The sequence below is a fragment of the Prenolepis imparis genome, unplaced genomic scaffold (assembly GCF_030444845.1).
Source record: "Prenolepis imparis isolate NDT839.2.m4 unplaced genomic scaffold, iyPreImpa1.0 SCAF_8, whole genome shotgun sequence".
NCBI classification, from domain to species: Eukaryota; Metazoa; Arthropoda; class Insecta; order Hymenoptera; family Formicidae; genus Prenolepis; species Prenolepis imparis.
This window is the reverse complement of record NW_028141166.1, coordinates 10,145,330-10,162,621: the sequence shown is the minus strand read 5'-3', so window position 1 is coordinate 10,162,621 and position 17,292 is coordinate 10,145,330. Positions and strand designations below refer to the sequence as shown.

At 35.5% G+C, this 17,292-nt stretch overlaps 1 protein-coding gene across 2 annotated transcripts in view; it reads right to left on the bottom strand.

Annotated features, from left to right (window-relative positions):
- LOC145939863 (neural cell adhesion molecule 2) overlaps window positions 1-17,292 on the bottom strand; it is a 221,158-nt gene that overhangs the window by 23,027 nt on the left and 180,839 nt on the right. For both annotated transcript variants that reach the window (XM_083044483.1, XM_083044484.1), the window contains one exon: window positions 16,989-17,192. In XM_083044483.1, the coding sequence (XP_082900609.1) occupies window positions 16,989-17,192 (204 nt within the window). The remainder of the gene's footprint in view (window positions 1-16,988; window positions 17,193-17,292) is intronic.

Below are 17,292 nucleotides of genomic sequence, written 5' to 3'. Positions count from 1 at the left end.
ATTTAACCCTTTGAAGTGTGACAACCTTATGTCATAGCGTCGTCGTCTTTCCGATCATCCTCATGGGATACATTCATAGGCCATAGGGATGGCTTACCTCGCCTATATTTATCGACCACCATACCATGTATATATTGTACATCGACGGGCAAGTTTATGAGCTCTTGATTGGATTAATCATTGCCAATCTCCTGTTATTAAGTGGCACCGAGAAAATTAGGAAAACGATTTATCTTCTTTAAGCAGAATGATTGATCGACGTAAACAGATTTTTCAAAATAATCTAGAATCGTATGTTATGATCGTATTTTAATTTTTGATGTGTTAAATTCAATAATTTGTAAGTAATATGCTACCGGATATTATAAAAGAGAGAGAGAGAGCATTTATTCGTACTTAATTTCAATTATCCTCTAAAAGCGCATCCACCAATATAATAATTTTATAACAAATTTAAATAAGTAAGGCAAACATTAAGCGGCTTTCTCTATATAGATCTTTAATTTGCATAATTAATATTAATTAATATTAATTAATTATAATTATGTATTTATACCATAGTAATTGTTTCAAAGCTTTGTTCTAAATTTAGCATACGTGCATTACAAAGTTGCGTATATGAACTTCCACTTTCACAAAGGGGATACCGAAATGCACGTGTCTTAAGCAGATTAACCCGCATTGCGAAATTGTGTGTATTTTCTCCCCTCCGTATCTCACAATGTATTTTCGCTTATTCAATAATAATATTGATAATAATATGTACAAACAGATATATCGGCGGACAGGTGTGGATTCAGGGCAGCTTTATCCCCGGCGTACACGCATGCACAGGAGAGTTACAAATCATATCAACATGTTGGCGGATATTAGTGGATTTAGCTGTCACTTTGGCGCAAAATTCCAGATATTGCTTCGCTATGCAAATCTGCTTATAACGGTAAGTAATCATCATGTAGGACACGCCAATCGTCGCCGAATTGCGTATATGATATTCGATGTCGCTAAAGATGCGCTATTAAAGCAAATCCGGTTACCGATACAGGTGTTTGTCTATCCAAATACTCGGTAATACTTGAATATTTATATATTAATAGCATTACTCTATCGCATCTCACGAATAATTATATAAATAAAACTGCTAACGAGTTATTAAAAATAATGTAAAAAAAAATTAAAATTTTTCTGATATGCAAAAATAAAAATTAACGTCTTATTATTCTTAAATCGATAATTAGATCATCTACGTATAAAATATTTAATACATTATCTATTGGCTAACATAATATAAATTTATCGAATTCCTATCTCTTTTTGCAAAACAAAACATATAAAATTTTTTTATATGAATTTAATATTAATTGAATACAAGATTATATTACGATTTAATTTCCCGATTTTTTACACATGATGTACATATAAATTTCGTGATTTTATTTATTTTTTTAAAAATAAATTAGACATACTCTCTAGATTCTAGATAGATGCGAATCTATAGAGTATACGGAGAATAAAACTATAATTTCAACAATAATGTGTACATATTCATAGTGCATGTGCCCTATCTATCTCGGCTCTTCCACGCAGATGCTTTATCTTCACTCGTAAAGTTTATCTAGCAAGCCAAATCGGATCATGTGCCGGTTGTTGTTATTGTTCCCAGGCCACATCATTGCGGATACCGTAAATGCTGTACCGCGCAAGAAAATTTGCTTCACGCAAGCGGCTGTATCACACTGACGCTCCGTGGCATTTCGCATTCAACCCTTTCCCTCGTGCACCGTGTCTCATGGGTGCACACTAGCTCTTGGAAGTCATATCCTCTCTTACTTAAGCTTGATTCACGCACACTAGTAGCTAGATATTCGTATCGTATGTGTCTGTACATGCCCTTCGCGTTGAAACAGCCTCTCGAGATCAGTCAATGTATTCAATTCTAATTGATATATGTAGTTGTTCCTTTCCCTCCCTCCCGCTCTTGCATACAAAAGCGATAAGATATATGAAAAACATATCTCACTAAATTTTTTAATATCAAAAATAATCTGCAAAATTAATGGATGCTGCATCTTGACAAGAAAATGTTTCAAAAATAATAAATAATAAGTAAAAAGAAAAAGCAATAGAATTATAGAATAAATGTTGCAATGCTTGTATGTATATATATGTACATCAAGTATAACAATATGAAAGATTAAATCGTATTCTTTTATTCCATTATATAAATAATTTCGTAAAAAGGGACAGAAATAAAGTTTGTATCTCTCATCTTTCAGCTGGTTCTTTTCATCTTTGAAAAAAAAATGTAAAAATCTATTTCTTAGTTCTGCATATTTCGCGACGTATTCTACAATTTCGACGTATAATTTCTTGTAACCTCGTTGTCTATTTCTCCGCTACCTTAGTTCCGTATCTCTTCATACACGTACAGCAGCAGTACGAGAGAGAAGTATTTTCCTCGGTCGCGCAAAGCTAGCTCCTCGCAAACTCGTTGACAACTTTTTGCACAGCGCGCACGTCTCGTTCGTGGCATCGGCGACCGAGTTGCCAGTGACTTCTCGGCGAATACGCCGGTCGCACATGGAGACGGCAAATAAGCCCTATTGTCTGCGGTTTTAACTCAATGAGGGACGTAATTTCTGCCGACCGGCGCGTCATAAATATTCATTAAGAGTTAATTGTAACTCAGTTCGCCCTCTCTCACGAACAAGCAACACGCGCTCGATCACGCGCGCTTCGCGTAATTCGCGAAGATAAACTTGACCGCCGATTATATTCAGGTGATAAGGCCGTGGGACGTGTAGGTGAAACTCGATGTATCGATTAACGTTGGAAAATTGCCTCGGTGGCATTGACATGCTTTCTTCAAACGAGATAATTTAAGGCTATTCGAGTGCGAACATTGGAAACAGAACGTGTTCGAAAATCTAACTTATTGCGTAACAAAACAGTGGACTCGAAAAGCTAACCGAAACTTGATTCGTGACTCTGGCTTTGATCGAATGGCGTTTCTAGTTACTTACTAGACAAAACCTGAGTTAAACCTTAATTAAGTAATGTTTGCAGCCGCAGTCTTTATTCTTGCGCAAAACTCTTTTTAAGCACCGAGATAACATGATGCAACGCCTCAACTAGTAGTCTGTTAGCGCACAAAGTAAATCCTTGCACGGCAAGGAAAGTAATTTGGAGTTTACTCCGCTTGCAGTCGAACTTTTCCGGTATAAAAGCCACCGTTCTTTCAAATGCGATTACATATAATTTCGCGGTAATATACTTTCAACATTTATGAAATACATAAACATGATATAATATAAATACAATCTACAATTATGTCGACTTAAAACTTTTCGAACACGACAAGATTGCTAATAGAGATAAATTTACTCTATTCCCTATTGTCCTTCTCGAGCAATTCTGTGACTATTAATTCTTTGATGTCTAAAAGGAGATTTTTGATTCTCTACAATATTTTCTTTTTTATGATATAATCCTGATATTTCTAATTAAATTTTATTATTTTTCTAAATAATTTTTTTTTTTTTTAGAGAAACCTTAAGACTAAATTATCGGAAGTTTTTTTGTTATTTGGAAATATTTGTTTGGAAGATATAACCAAGGGTCAAATTGTGAATAACATGTGAGCGAGCTTGAGAAATATCAACATAGATCGACGGTGAAAATGGGCGCGAAGGCCGAGGCAGGATATGACGCTGGTTTCTCATGGGAGCGCAACTTTAGAGAAAATCACTGCACCATGGACACTGTCAATCTCGAGACTGACAATGGGTCTCGCGAGTGTCGAACGCCGCACGAAAAAGCACTTACATTTAAGCACCGGCCGCGCGGGGGCTTGAAGCTCCTCAAGACAAGGGGAAATTGGATGAAAGCCGTCGTCGTAGCTGACGTGGCGGGGAAGATGGTCGAGGGGGGGAAAAAAACGTGGAATGAAAACGATGTTCGCCGCAAAAAGGATATCTGACCCTTTTCCGTTCTACCCGGTTTCTACCTGCGCTTTCTACATGATTCCTACGTAGAGATCAACCCTTAACTCTTAACCCGCAAGAAACATGCGCGAAGCAATTAAGATTAGTCGATTATAGGAGAAGAAAAACTAGAGCTTACATTAAATTTTATTAATAATTAATAATTTTATATTCTAATAACATAATTTTTTAAAATAATTTAATATATGTATATATTTCTTTTTTATAAATATACATATATATTTTATTTTTCGAATAAAACAGAAGTTATTTTAAAGAATTTAAATCAAATATCTATTTGTTTTGTTATAATTCTATTTTTCAGTAAGGTATCGATATTATTACATATCTGAATTAGAAAACCATGGCACGACTTTTAATGATCAAAAATATGTTTATGTTAAAAAGTAGATTCTACCTTTCTCTCCGCTGCGGTAATACTATTTAAATTCCCCTAAAGTGCAAAAGCTTGTTCTTATACGTTCGTAGTTTTCCTTTCCCGGCGTTATCATATTATTTATAAAATATATATTCATTTATATTCATTGTAAAAAGTAACAACCATGATAGAATTAGGTATGCCTCATTAATGACTACGAACGATTGTCTGACAGAAAATGGAGACATGGTAAAATGAAGATTCTGGAATAGGAATATCGAAGCATCGATGGTTTTTAAAGAGAGAGCTATTACAGTTAACCAATCACCACGACGAATGGGAGTATGCTCGAATAAGACGAGATGAATGGTGATAAAGTCGCGTTTGCTGATTGGATCCCTTTCGATATTGACCGCTCTTTCATTGCTTCCGTTTCTTCGTACTTCAACGCGAGAGAAATATCGTATTCTCCCAAGAGAAGTACTGGCAAAAATTTAAGGTTTTCGGATGAGATATGAAGTTACCAATAAAATTTGAAACACAGTCCAACATGCGTTTCCCTCACGCGAGTGCTAAGAAAATAGTCCACGAATTTCACAGAGCACGCGATTTTTCATTGAAAAGAACCAGAGATTTTAGACAACTGGGAAATTTTATCCGAGAAACTTTAACTTAGAATTTTCAAGCCTCTTTCTCGCTCGCAGTTCGTACTGACGGATGTCGCGACGAATTAAGTTAAATTGGCTCGCATTTGCGAACTATGATGGCCTAGCTCGGCAACATGCATTAAAGTTTTCTCGCGGTGTTTGTCGCGAGAAACCTGTCGGTTACACTCTGTTCTCCCGGGACATCCGCGGAATTCTACACAATCTAATTACGTCATTCTGTTCCTTCTCCCCTTGTCGTTAGCGAGATGTCCTTTTAGTCGCAACTGCGATGTATGCGTGTGTTTATGCGTGTCTACGCTTATATATATTTATTTATTTGCGAGTAAATGAGAAAATCTTGCATATATATATGATAGATACTATTGGCATGCGTATATATATATATATATATATATATATATATATATATAATATATACATATATAATATATACATGCGAGAGATAGGATATCATGTGCGTTTTATGTGCGCGTGTACTGCCTGTCGTACTCGCGCACGCTAATGGTTATCGATTTCCAAGGGCGCCATATCGTTCCTCGACAGAATGCCTGGCGATGAACAAGGACGGCTTGCGTCGCATAACGAGGCCGTTCATTAATCCGCAATTCCAGCGGCTCGGATTTGTCGCGCGTATTATAACAAGCGGACGTACCGTGTCGTGCGCGTGTATGCAAGCGCATGCGAATGTACCGAGACCTTTCATCGCGAAAAAGACCTCGTTTCGGTCGAGATATATATATATGATTCACATCCCGAATACCATCCCCGTGTGTGATAAAATATTCAAAGCAAAAAAAAAAAAGATTAAATTATATAGGCATATGAGCAAGTTCCGAAAGTGAACGTTTGCCCTAAACGACGAGCAAAGGAGGAAAGTTTTCTGCTTTTTCCCTTCACTTTCAGGAAGATCATACGAAATTAGTCATTCGAGCGAAATATGTAAACAATATTTCGTTCTGAGAGACTTGTGAGAGCATTGGATAGCTTGACAGCAGCCACTTGCTATGACGAAAAGCCATTCATAGGAAGTGTTCAAGTATCTTGACTTTGTCGAGGGTAACTATGCCATCCCTAAACACAAACAAGAAGCTACGAAAACGCTTCGCAAACTCTAAGGAGAAACAGTTTCGTGAGCTCAATTAATATTAATGTTCACAGAGTCACAAATACTCGCAACTCATCTTATGGCTATCTTGTTACCATAGAAAAAAAAAATCATAGAAAGTATAAATTTAGATTTATGTATATTTTGTAGTAATGTAAAATATTAATGAGAAGAGATCATCGTATATATATATAAATGAAGTAAATAATTGGAAAATGTTGCACAAAAAGATCCACAGAATGTATGAAAAAACATTTTATAATTACAGAGATTAATAAGATAAACTTTTGAATTAGGATTATTTTGAATTAAAAGATGAAAAAGTATTTTGAATTAAAATTATTCACTGTAGGCTTAATAAAGTTGTAATGTCGTTTAATTTGATCCTAAAACGAGAACATCTCTAATTTTATACATTTAAATGTAGGCGTCGAGGGAAGAATATGTAAGCGAGCAGAGAAAATGCGATGGTATGGAGCGACGAGGTGGCTCAGTGGCGGAATGATCGTCAGCGCTGAATCGCGTTTGTATCACAATGTGACGTATTTAAATCATGGCCGTTTCAACTAGCACCAAGAGAGTTGGCGTTACACGCAACGTAGGGCGCAAATTGAGTGTAAAAATGGCGCATGCTCGTGATAGCTTCAATTGCGACGTCCGCCCGTTTCTGATGCTTTTCAAGAAATTGTGGTGAAATACGCCGCGTCACACGCGCTGTATAGCGCCGTAATGAGAACACCCGAGTGCTTTTCTTTCAACATTAATGCGATGCATACGTATGTTTTTCTCGCGAGTGAGTTTATTTTTGCATCGCAGGTGAGACGTCGCCTTTACTGAAATGAAACTTTCCTGATGCATCCTTTATCCTCGAGATAATATATGTTAGATATATGTATGTGTCTCTATAAGTAATCTCGATTCTCTATTAATATATGCCGAGATAGACAATATCGAAATCGAAAACTCCATTGTTTGCTACTGAAATGAGACAGAATATGTTCTCGATATCATGCATAAATAATGATAATTAAAATTAATTCCAGATTTCATTTTATCAATTAATTAGCTATCAATCGATTAGATTATATTATAGCTTTTCGCGATCTGATTACCGAATAATGACGCTTAATAAAATTCTTACTATTCTTATTAATTTTTATTATTCGTAGAATAATTTCAAAAACGATGTAAAGCGCTGTTATTAATGGTTGAAGTTACTTTTGGCGAGCTTCTGGATTTCGATAGAGGGCCAGCAATAGGCTTCCTATTGTCCGGAGCTGCTAAGATATTTTCATCCTCATTCCAGAGTTTGCTTTTGCCATTCTACACACACATACACACACAAAACACATACGTAAATATATATAATATATGTGTATGTGTATATATAAAGTTCTATTCAGCTCATTCTACAGAACAATTCAAGAACCGACAGCCACATTTTTAGATATACAGCTTAAAAGTAGAGTTTTCAGGTCAAGATTATTTTTGCTCGTTCTATAAATTTAATAAGTACCATTAAAATTGGCACAGAGACAGCTTTTATAAACATCTGTATTAAAAATCACTTCAAACTTTTAGATTATTATTATTAAATAATAAAAGGAGAATTTAATATAATTACTTTGAATATATCAAGAAATTATATTTTTAATTAATTTTATATGGCAGAGATAATTTAAACAATATAATAAATATATATGTCAACTTATAAATTCAAAGAAGCAATTAAAATGCAATATTCTCAGAAATTAATATTGGCTGCTATTTATCACTATTATGAATCGACATTATTTTCTTCGAAAATTTATTAACGATGCTTCTTCTTGAATCATTCTGTATAGAGGTTGCTCGCGGAAAATGGCGACCGATTCTAGACCTTCCGCCGCCCGAGGCTGCGCTCTTTCGCTTTTACGTTTCTACCTTTCCTTCTCTGTCTCTATCTTTCTTTCTCTTCCTCCCTTCTTGCTCAAACTACTCGGCAGTATTTTCGTCGTTGAAAATTCAGACCAGCCGCGAGCGAACGCGGAGCGTCTCCTATTCAGCGGCCGTGCGCCTATTCAGCTCGAGTGGAAGAAGGAAGGTTGCCGCATTTCACCACCGTAGATTATCGCAGCTCGTTCCACGGGAAACGCAAACACACAGTCACGGTGGTTTGGATATTGTTTATTCACGGGGTTGTATATGGGAGGTGTTGATATTGCGCGCTATTCTGCATGGATTAGGCCGCGATGGAGAGAAAACAGCGATACTTCTCATAATTATATATAAAAAAAATTATCGCATTCAATGAATATTTTTAAATTTTTAAATATTTGAAGTATATGTATTTACTTAAATAAAGAGATATATTTTTATATATCTTTAAATATATTTTTATATATCTTTTTCTTAATAATTTTAATAAATCAATTGCATTAATATATCAGCGTTTTAACTAGTACTAATTTTAACTTACATTCACACGTGTAAATGTAACTTATATTTTTTCACATGAATATCTTTGTATATCTAAATATATCACAATATTCAGATTTTGAAGTATTTTTTAAATATAATACTATTGCTGTGGTAGAGAAATTCATATTTTATGAAAACAGTTTGCTGAGAATACAAATTACATAATACAAAAACAATATTATTCTCTTCATTATATAAATATACGAGAGCATCTCGATAAAATAATAAAAACATAGTAATAATATTTAATATAATATATATATATATATATATATATATATAGTGTGTGTGTGTGTGTGTGTGTGTGTGCGTACGCGCGCGTGCACTATATAAAAATTTTAATAGTTAAATAGTATCAATTAAATATATTTGAATATTTCAATATTTAGATATGTTGCGATAAATTAAATATTCAATAAATTAATAATATTCATGCTATTTGTGCCATATATTTATGACAGTCAATATAATTAGTAATTTTATTATTGCAAGCTATATCAGAATATAATATTTTTTTAGAGAATATTATTGAACAGACATCAGTATATTATTTATAAACTGCAAAATTTTCCACTTTAATTATCCACTTTTCCCTTACATTTTATGTATATTTGTGTATCTGCAATAAAAATGTCAACTTTGCGCTTATATCGAAGTTATTGATCTCCTCAGTTTTCTTCCAATTTATTATACGCAATAATGCATTATCTATATGTACGCGGTTGTTTAGGCAACTAATAAAGCGCTAAATTTTTCACCGGAGATATTATTTTCCGTTATAATGCTTATCGTTATAATATTTATAATGCTTCTCTTTGAAAATGTTTTCGTCATAACAAACTCTAGATAATAGCGAGCCTCGAATAATCCGCTAATTAAGTTAATTAACAAAAGAGTAAATAACGCCGTGTTTGCGCGATGCATGGCGTATGCGCATTGTTTTTCGATGTAATTAGGCTGTATATGTATAATGTGCTAAAATGGGCAACCTTTAAAATTTGTTCATTAAATAAAGCGTTTCACGTCGCTTGCGAAAAAATTTCGGGAGAAATACGAGTGCGTTTCTTAGCGTGGATAACATTGTTGCACGTATTAGATGAGATTACGTGTTTCATCAAATAATAGAGATGCTTCGATGGATACGATTCCATTGATCACCTAATTATTGCGAAACTGTGGAATGGAGAAGATTGTCAATGAGACTATTGAAACCCTACAATATCTATACCTACAATAACTACAGCGTATGGCTAATAACTCTTGCTGCCCAAGCATATGCATTTATCAAACTTGACATGCTCTTCTCGCTATACAGGTTGTTCCATAAGTTATACATTTTTTTACAAGTCACAAGAAACGAACAGCTGAAGAAATTGACAGTTATTTCAATGTCAAAAAATCAAGAGTTATATATGACTTTGGTAAATTAAGTTTTAGAAGAACATATATAAAGAGAGGCAAAATAATACTTTACTTTTTAATATTATTTTGCAAGCAGGATTAATTTAAGAAGACTTATAAAGACTTTTATATTATATATTTATCTTATATTTTTAAAATACACGTATAATATAAAAATAATTTTATTTATTTATTTACTTCATATAGTCTTTTCAAAAATATATCAATGAAAGAGTTTCAAATTTTTTAATCTTAAAAAAATTTATTATTGAGATTATGCCCATATAAACTTTGGAACATTCTGTATAGTCGATTATAGTTCTCATCGAAGCGCGAAGTAATTGTCCCGTCATCGTTCCGGAACCTGGTCGGTAACAGAGCGGAAGAGACCTTAAATCTTGCAAGATTACCATATTCCTCGATGCTATATATGCACCTGCATATGCACGGCATAATCATTAATTCGTTTTTGGATTCACGTTTGATCCGCCGGTTTCATACCGTGAAGTTAAATAAATGCTATCTATTTCGACACCGAAGGCGAGCAAATTTTACTAGTTTAAATAAAAAGATTACAAATCCTCTTTCGTTATACTGTATTTGAAAGAGATATCTCTTTCGAAATCTCCACTTGAATAAACTTGAATAAACATAATAACGGCAGATATGAATGAGATATGGCAGATTGAATAAGATTTTTAATTAAATACTTGCTCTCATTCACTTACATTTAACTTGGTTTGTTGATTGTTCTCTATCTAGTCGTCAGGAAGCGGTTACTCTTTCTCTTTTTCTCTTGACTTTGAATTTTCAATTTTAATCCGTTTCCTGATTTCATTGACGCTTTTAAATGTTAAAAACGTTGCGTATTTTTGTAATCTCTTTGCAGAGTAATAAAGTAATGATAATCCCGAAATGTAGATATTTTTTTGCAGACATGTACAAATATCTGTCCATTTGTAAGATTTTTAATTAAAATCTTGCTTATGCAATTACTTTCAAATTTAAATCTCTTAATTATTCTGATTGGCCCAAAGCAGTTACCATTCTTTTACGTTTTCATTTTTGATCTATTTCATTCCCCGGCTCTATTGATTCAAAAGGAGATTGCATACTCACGTAATCTCATACAGTAAAAAAAAAAATAGGAACAAATCTAGATATTGCAATATATATTGATATTCAATACTGAAGAATATACTAGAATTATTTTTATAACTTTTTCAAATAATATACATTTTTTTTATATAATAGCAAATAAGAATAACATAAATATTTTGTAACTTCAATATATTGTGACATATATATATTTCATCCAAAAATTTTCTGTACTTAATACCTATACTAATTGCACTAATATTTTCATCTATGCTATATAGTTGAAAATTGTCATCGCAGCGACGAATATATTAAGTATACGACGAATATATTAAGTAAATATAATTCAGATTAATTCAAAGTTTAAGATATAATAAACTTGATATATTAATTGGATGATTTCATCATTTTGGCGAATCGCGCAGTGGTATAGAGACGCAAGTTCGAGATATTGAAGAGGAACGTTGACGACGTGGAGAAAAGGAGAGGGGGGGGGGGGCGAAAAGAGGGATGTGAATATCCCGTGGGATTCTGGCGGATTGAATTGCAAAAGGAATGAAAACCAAACCCCGCGGATAAGGAGCCGTCGATGAGAACCGGCGACGCGCGTTTCCCACTGCGTTTCCGCACACACGTGCGCGGAATCGCGGGACGAAGCGCGAGAGTGCAATCGCATCTTCCGCGGAAAAGAGCAAGATCTGTCGAGATTTTCCAGGAGAAGGAGCGGCAATCGCGCGAGATGCTTCTCGTTTGCGAGAACGCGAAGAAGGCGTACTTCTCTCATAGAGAGAGACGAGTAATTGATCGGCAGATTCAATTTCACGCGGATAATGAAACGCCGCCGAAGGAAGAGAGCGTGCAGAGGTAATGATCATTTTGATTCCCTTCAACGTCGTGGTTGCAAATTGTCAAAATGCAAAGCAATGCATGCCAAGTCTTGAGGGTGGAAATGTGAAAGACACTTTGCTATGGAAACTCATTGAGTGCATGAGAGAGCTAACTGTTGACTTATCAATTTGTCAGTCAGTTGAGTTGAATTTATTAGCCCTAATATATCAAATGGAATTGTCGTGCTTTTACCTAAATGAATTAAGTTTGATTTACCTGATAATGTGTATGTTCCGATTAAATTTTAGAAATAAATTCTAAATATATCTATAAGTTTCAAATTCTATTATAAGTCTCTTTAATTCAATTTTTGTTTAAAAATCTCGATATAGAATAGTAATTTTAAAATAAAAAATAAAAAGCTTTTAAACTTTATAAAGAGACAAATACAAATAGATAATACATTTTCTTTTTCAGTTAATATACAGATTTCACTGTATCAAGAATTGTAATTCGAGATCATTAAGGTATTAATACATTTTTAATAATAAAAATTTCCTCCCTCTTGAAAGAAAGATTATCCCTATAAAAAAATCCCAAATAAATTAAAAATTCTACGATTAAAATTAAACACGAAATTAAAATGATATCTCATATGTCAAAGATTTATTCTTTCAGAAGCTTTTTTATTTTTTAGCGTAATATATCACATGAATAATATATACGAATTCTTTGCTAAATTCGTCATGAATTAATAATCAATTCTTTTGGTTATAATATTCACTTTCATTATTTACATTTCATGCTAATCGCTCATTATTGTCTTGCGAGGATATTTGTCGGGCTCTTCTGATGTCTGAGTGGCTAAGGTAATATAATTCATACACGAGAGAGAGAGAGAAAGATAGAAAGAGGAAGATAGACAGCTCGGTATTCACGGGATGCGTCTGTAATAGGTATTGTCAAGTCAGCTCGCTAGCGAGTCGACAAATGACTTCTGTATTCTGTCAGCGAAATGAATAACGTGGAGCTCGCCGTTACATATGGCGCGCGCGAACACTTGCCAAGATCAGCCGAAAAAGATGGTCCGCGCACTAACGCTTCGCGTCGCTCTCGGCATATTGAAAGGGATCGCGCGCTTTTACGTGAAAGGGAGATATATTACACGGGAAATCCGTGTTACCGAGCGTCGCATATCGAGCGCAAAAGTTGCCATCGTCAAAGGACTGTTGCGAGCAACCACGTGGTATCTGACCAGAAGAGAGAACATTCCCCTCCGCTGTTTCCCCAACTCTCCCCTTAACCGTCCCAGAGTTACCGTCCCCGTATCGTTCCTAATATTCGACCATTTTGGGTACCATTACGTTGTGACGTGTGCCAATATATATAAAAAATTATTTGCGAAAAAAAACATATACTCTAAATTGATCGAAAACTTTCTATTAACGAAAGAAAGAGCTCAATAAAAAAATCCGTATAACCATACATAATTAACAATACAATTTTTTATGCATGTTATGCCTTATGTCAGCTCTTTATCAAATTATTCTTTTAGAAGCTGAGAAGCGGAAGAATATAAATACAAAATTATTTCAAATGAGAAAGAATTCTTAGATTTCGTTCTTTCGCGTCCTTTTGTCTCCCAAAGATCGATTCCGAGCTCACTACTTATATAACATACTTCTTAATTTTAAGCGAATAATATGCCTTTTTCTACATTTTTCGTGAAAGGTTACGTTTAAATAGATCGTTTAAGTGGAAAAAGGGAAGAATTCAAATCAGTTCGGAATCGCGACGAACATTCTCCGTTCCGTGTTACCGTCCGCTCTCAAATCGTTCTCGAAGGCAGACGTCGCGTAACAATACCCGATAAAAATCGATTTAACTGAAAACAACGGCATTGCTTCAATCCAATTCGCGTATGCTAATGGGATCTAATCCTCTTGTCTTTCTCGCCCAATGTAAAATCGTCTGATAATTTCACATTATCTAGAATAATTTGCTATTACGTAGCGTCGCGTGTTTAATCGATTTCATTCCGAATGACTTTCACACCGCGATGTCGCTTACGAGCTTCGTCGAAAGTAGTCACGAATTGTCGATTTAAAAAACTGTTATACTTTTTTTGTTTTATTACGTAAAACGGATTTTCTCATCATATATATTTTGTCGCTTTTATCCTGAATATAATTTTCTGACTTTTCTAACTTATTATATTGTGCTATCAACAAAAATTACCCAATGTAACATGTTGTAATTATTTATGCAATTAATATATCATAACGCGCCTCGAAAATATTATGAGAAAATGTTAAGTGTTATTTTGCCGGTCAAAAATTTTAAAAATTAATGAAATGGTTATAAACAACTTAAAATCTTATTTGTGCGCGCACGATAAACATATACGAAATTTTCCTCTTTCGAAAGTTGGCGAGAAAATCAATTAGCCAACAAAACTATCGTGTATGTATATACATTTAATTACGTCCGAGCGCGAATAAAAGTTTCTCTTATTACATTCGAAGTCGGAGCCAGTAGAGTATATTTCCATTATGTTTCGTCCATTGCTTTTAAATTGCGGTCCAACTTTTCCCAGCGCAATCTTTAATAAAGATTCTCTCGGGTGTTTTTAATATTTTACTTTAAAAACACCCGCGTCAATAAGAAATTCAGAAGGGCGTTTATAGGAAAACACATTTTAGAGGATTTCAAAGTTATCTCGTTCTCGTTATACGACGATTCTGTCATTCTATATCCTGGGTAAAAACCGTTTCGATGTCTCTCGTCGCCCTGTAAAACGCGATCGAATGAGAAGAGATTTCGTGATAATCTACCTTCTCTCCAAGACGGTGGGTGGCCCCCGAAGAGTCGATGAAAGTAGATCCATATACGTGACGTTCGCCTTTATCTCTGCCTTCCGGGAAAAAAAAAGAAAAAAAAAACGCAGTCGGAATTTGCCACTAGCATCACCGCCGCTGCTATCGAGAATATTTTAAATCACGTCCGGGATAATCGAATTCCACGCCGCGAGAAGACGCACTACGTTCGCCCGAACGTAATTCACACTTTAACGGAGGTTTCGCACCCTTGTCCCCAGCATTCTCTTTCTCTCTTTCTCTCTCTTTTTTTTCTCTTTTTTATTTTAACGCGCCATTCACGCATCGCTGCTACTGGCGATGCGAGCCTCCGATCTCGTAAAGAATGCAAAGGTTCCTCTGGGGAAGAGACGGAGTGCGTCCTCTGAACCGTAACGCCCGTAAATTGTGCCGTCCATCCTGATTCCATGCTGCGGCGAGAAACACGCGATCATCTCATCTCCATCACCAATACGTCGCGTTCTGTATCTGCTACGTGCCGACATTCTAGCCGTATATAGAGTCGACAGCGCAGCTCGAAGGAATATCGATACTTGTTGGCTCTCGCCAAATATATATATATATATATCCTTTACGTTAAAAATAAATACAATTTTTGAAAGCTAAATTATTAATCGGAATTTTTTCTGTTTTGTTTTCTTTTTTTGCGTTATCAAACAAAGATTCTCGTGGTTAAAAAGTGAATTAATCGCGGGAAGATGTATGATTTTTAATATATAAATTTTCTTTTCCTTACTAACAAGCAGTGGGAAACACTGATTGTTCTAGAGCCCCGTGTATTGAGATTGTCCAGTATTAGCGTGGATATTTGACATTGGTATGGATGCCAAACATCTATATCAATATACCAATGGTATTGATCTGGATGTTTGACATTGCTCTGTATACCTTAGGTATCCATGTTGTAAACGTTATTATACCGTATCCCGTAGTCCAAAGAAGCACATCGCTATTTATTTTCTACCGCATTCTATCGACTATCATCCGCAAAGTGTATAAAGCGTTTTAGCAAGTTGATGTAATTCGATAATGTATCTTCCAAAATTCGATATCGTTCCATATATAAATAATAGAATGCGGAGATAGAATATAAAATATCGGAGATAAATTTTTTATTAATATTCGGCCGCGCGATTTAAGTATCATGCTGATAAGCGATTTTCAATAGACTGTGTCACGCGAATAAATAATAAGGGGATTAAATTTTACGATCAAGAAAGTAAGAGAATAGGGACAATCGACGCAAGGCTCGCGAGTGCCAATTGTATTATCGAATAGATTCTCCAATGAGTAATATAATCTTCTAAAGAATGGACAGAGCGCGAGAGACTGAGAAGTCTCTCTCTCTTTCTCTCACTATTTTATGATTCGAATACGTATCAAAGCTCGAACGGATCCATATCCTCTCAACGTGCGGGCCGACGAACTCTGGTCGAGAGCGGTCGAATATCTCATCTGTCCCTCTCTCTCTCTCTCTCTCTCTCTCTACATCCACGAAATTCTCATATTTCCCCCTTTTCCTTTTCTACCTCCCTTTCGGAAGTTCACGTCATCGGTTCGCACAAATGGATCTAGAAAAATGGCCATCGGATTTTCTATTATCCCGATAAACATCTCACCGATGATTCGAACGGTTTGTCAATAGCACGATGGATATAATACAGTCGAGATGTTGGACGAATCCTCTTTCGTAGTAAGTGAAAGGCAAATGCAATATCACACAGAGCGTTCCGGATTACATGTCCCTCAAGCACACGCTCAGCTTTCTATCCTATTACCGGATCGAGAGAATTCAACTATCTAAGTTCACATATCTTTGTCATTGTCAAACGTAAGACGATTATTGCCAATAGAAGAAACTTTGGAAATTGTGCCGTAGACGCTTATTGCATTAACGCCAGGTAGAATCTTCTATATCCCGGCGAGAAATTCACCAGATGATATATTCATGAATATTTTAAAGAGAATTTTAATTTAACTCGTACCGATTTAACGGTACCGTCATTATTATCATATTGCTTAGCTAATTGCGTATCGCAATTATCATATTTCGCGCAAATTAAAAATTTCGCCGATATGTATAAAATCCTGTCCCGCGGCGCGGACATTCATCGACGGTGGACGAGAGGACGAGCGAGAGAGCCGAAAGGGCGAATTTTTATGGCAGAGCGGATATATATGGATACTTACAATTCATGTCCACGCGGACCGACGACGACAGCGGGATCGACCTATTGTTATTCGTGGCGTTGCAAGTCAGCACCGTGTGGACGTCGTCCCGGTTCAAATTTTGTATAACGATCTCGCTGCGTGTCACACCGTTGCGCAGTGCCGTAGTCCGGTTGGTGACGAATTTGTCGTTGCGATACCAGGACACCGTCGGGGCCGGCTTACCTACGGAAATACATCAATTTCGTTTCAGCTCGCTGCGTGTCAGCCCGGCGGAAAAATTATCGCACCCCGGTATCGATGAAACGCGACGCTTCGCGGAGGT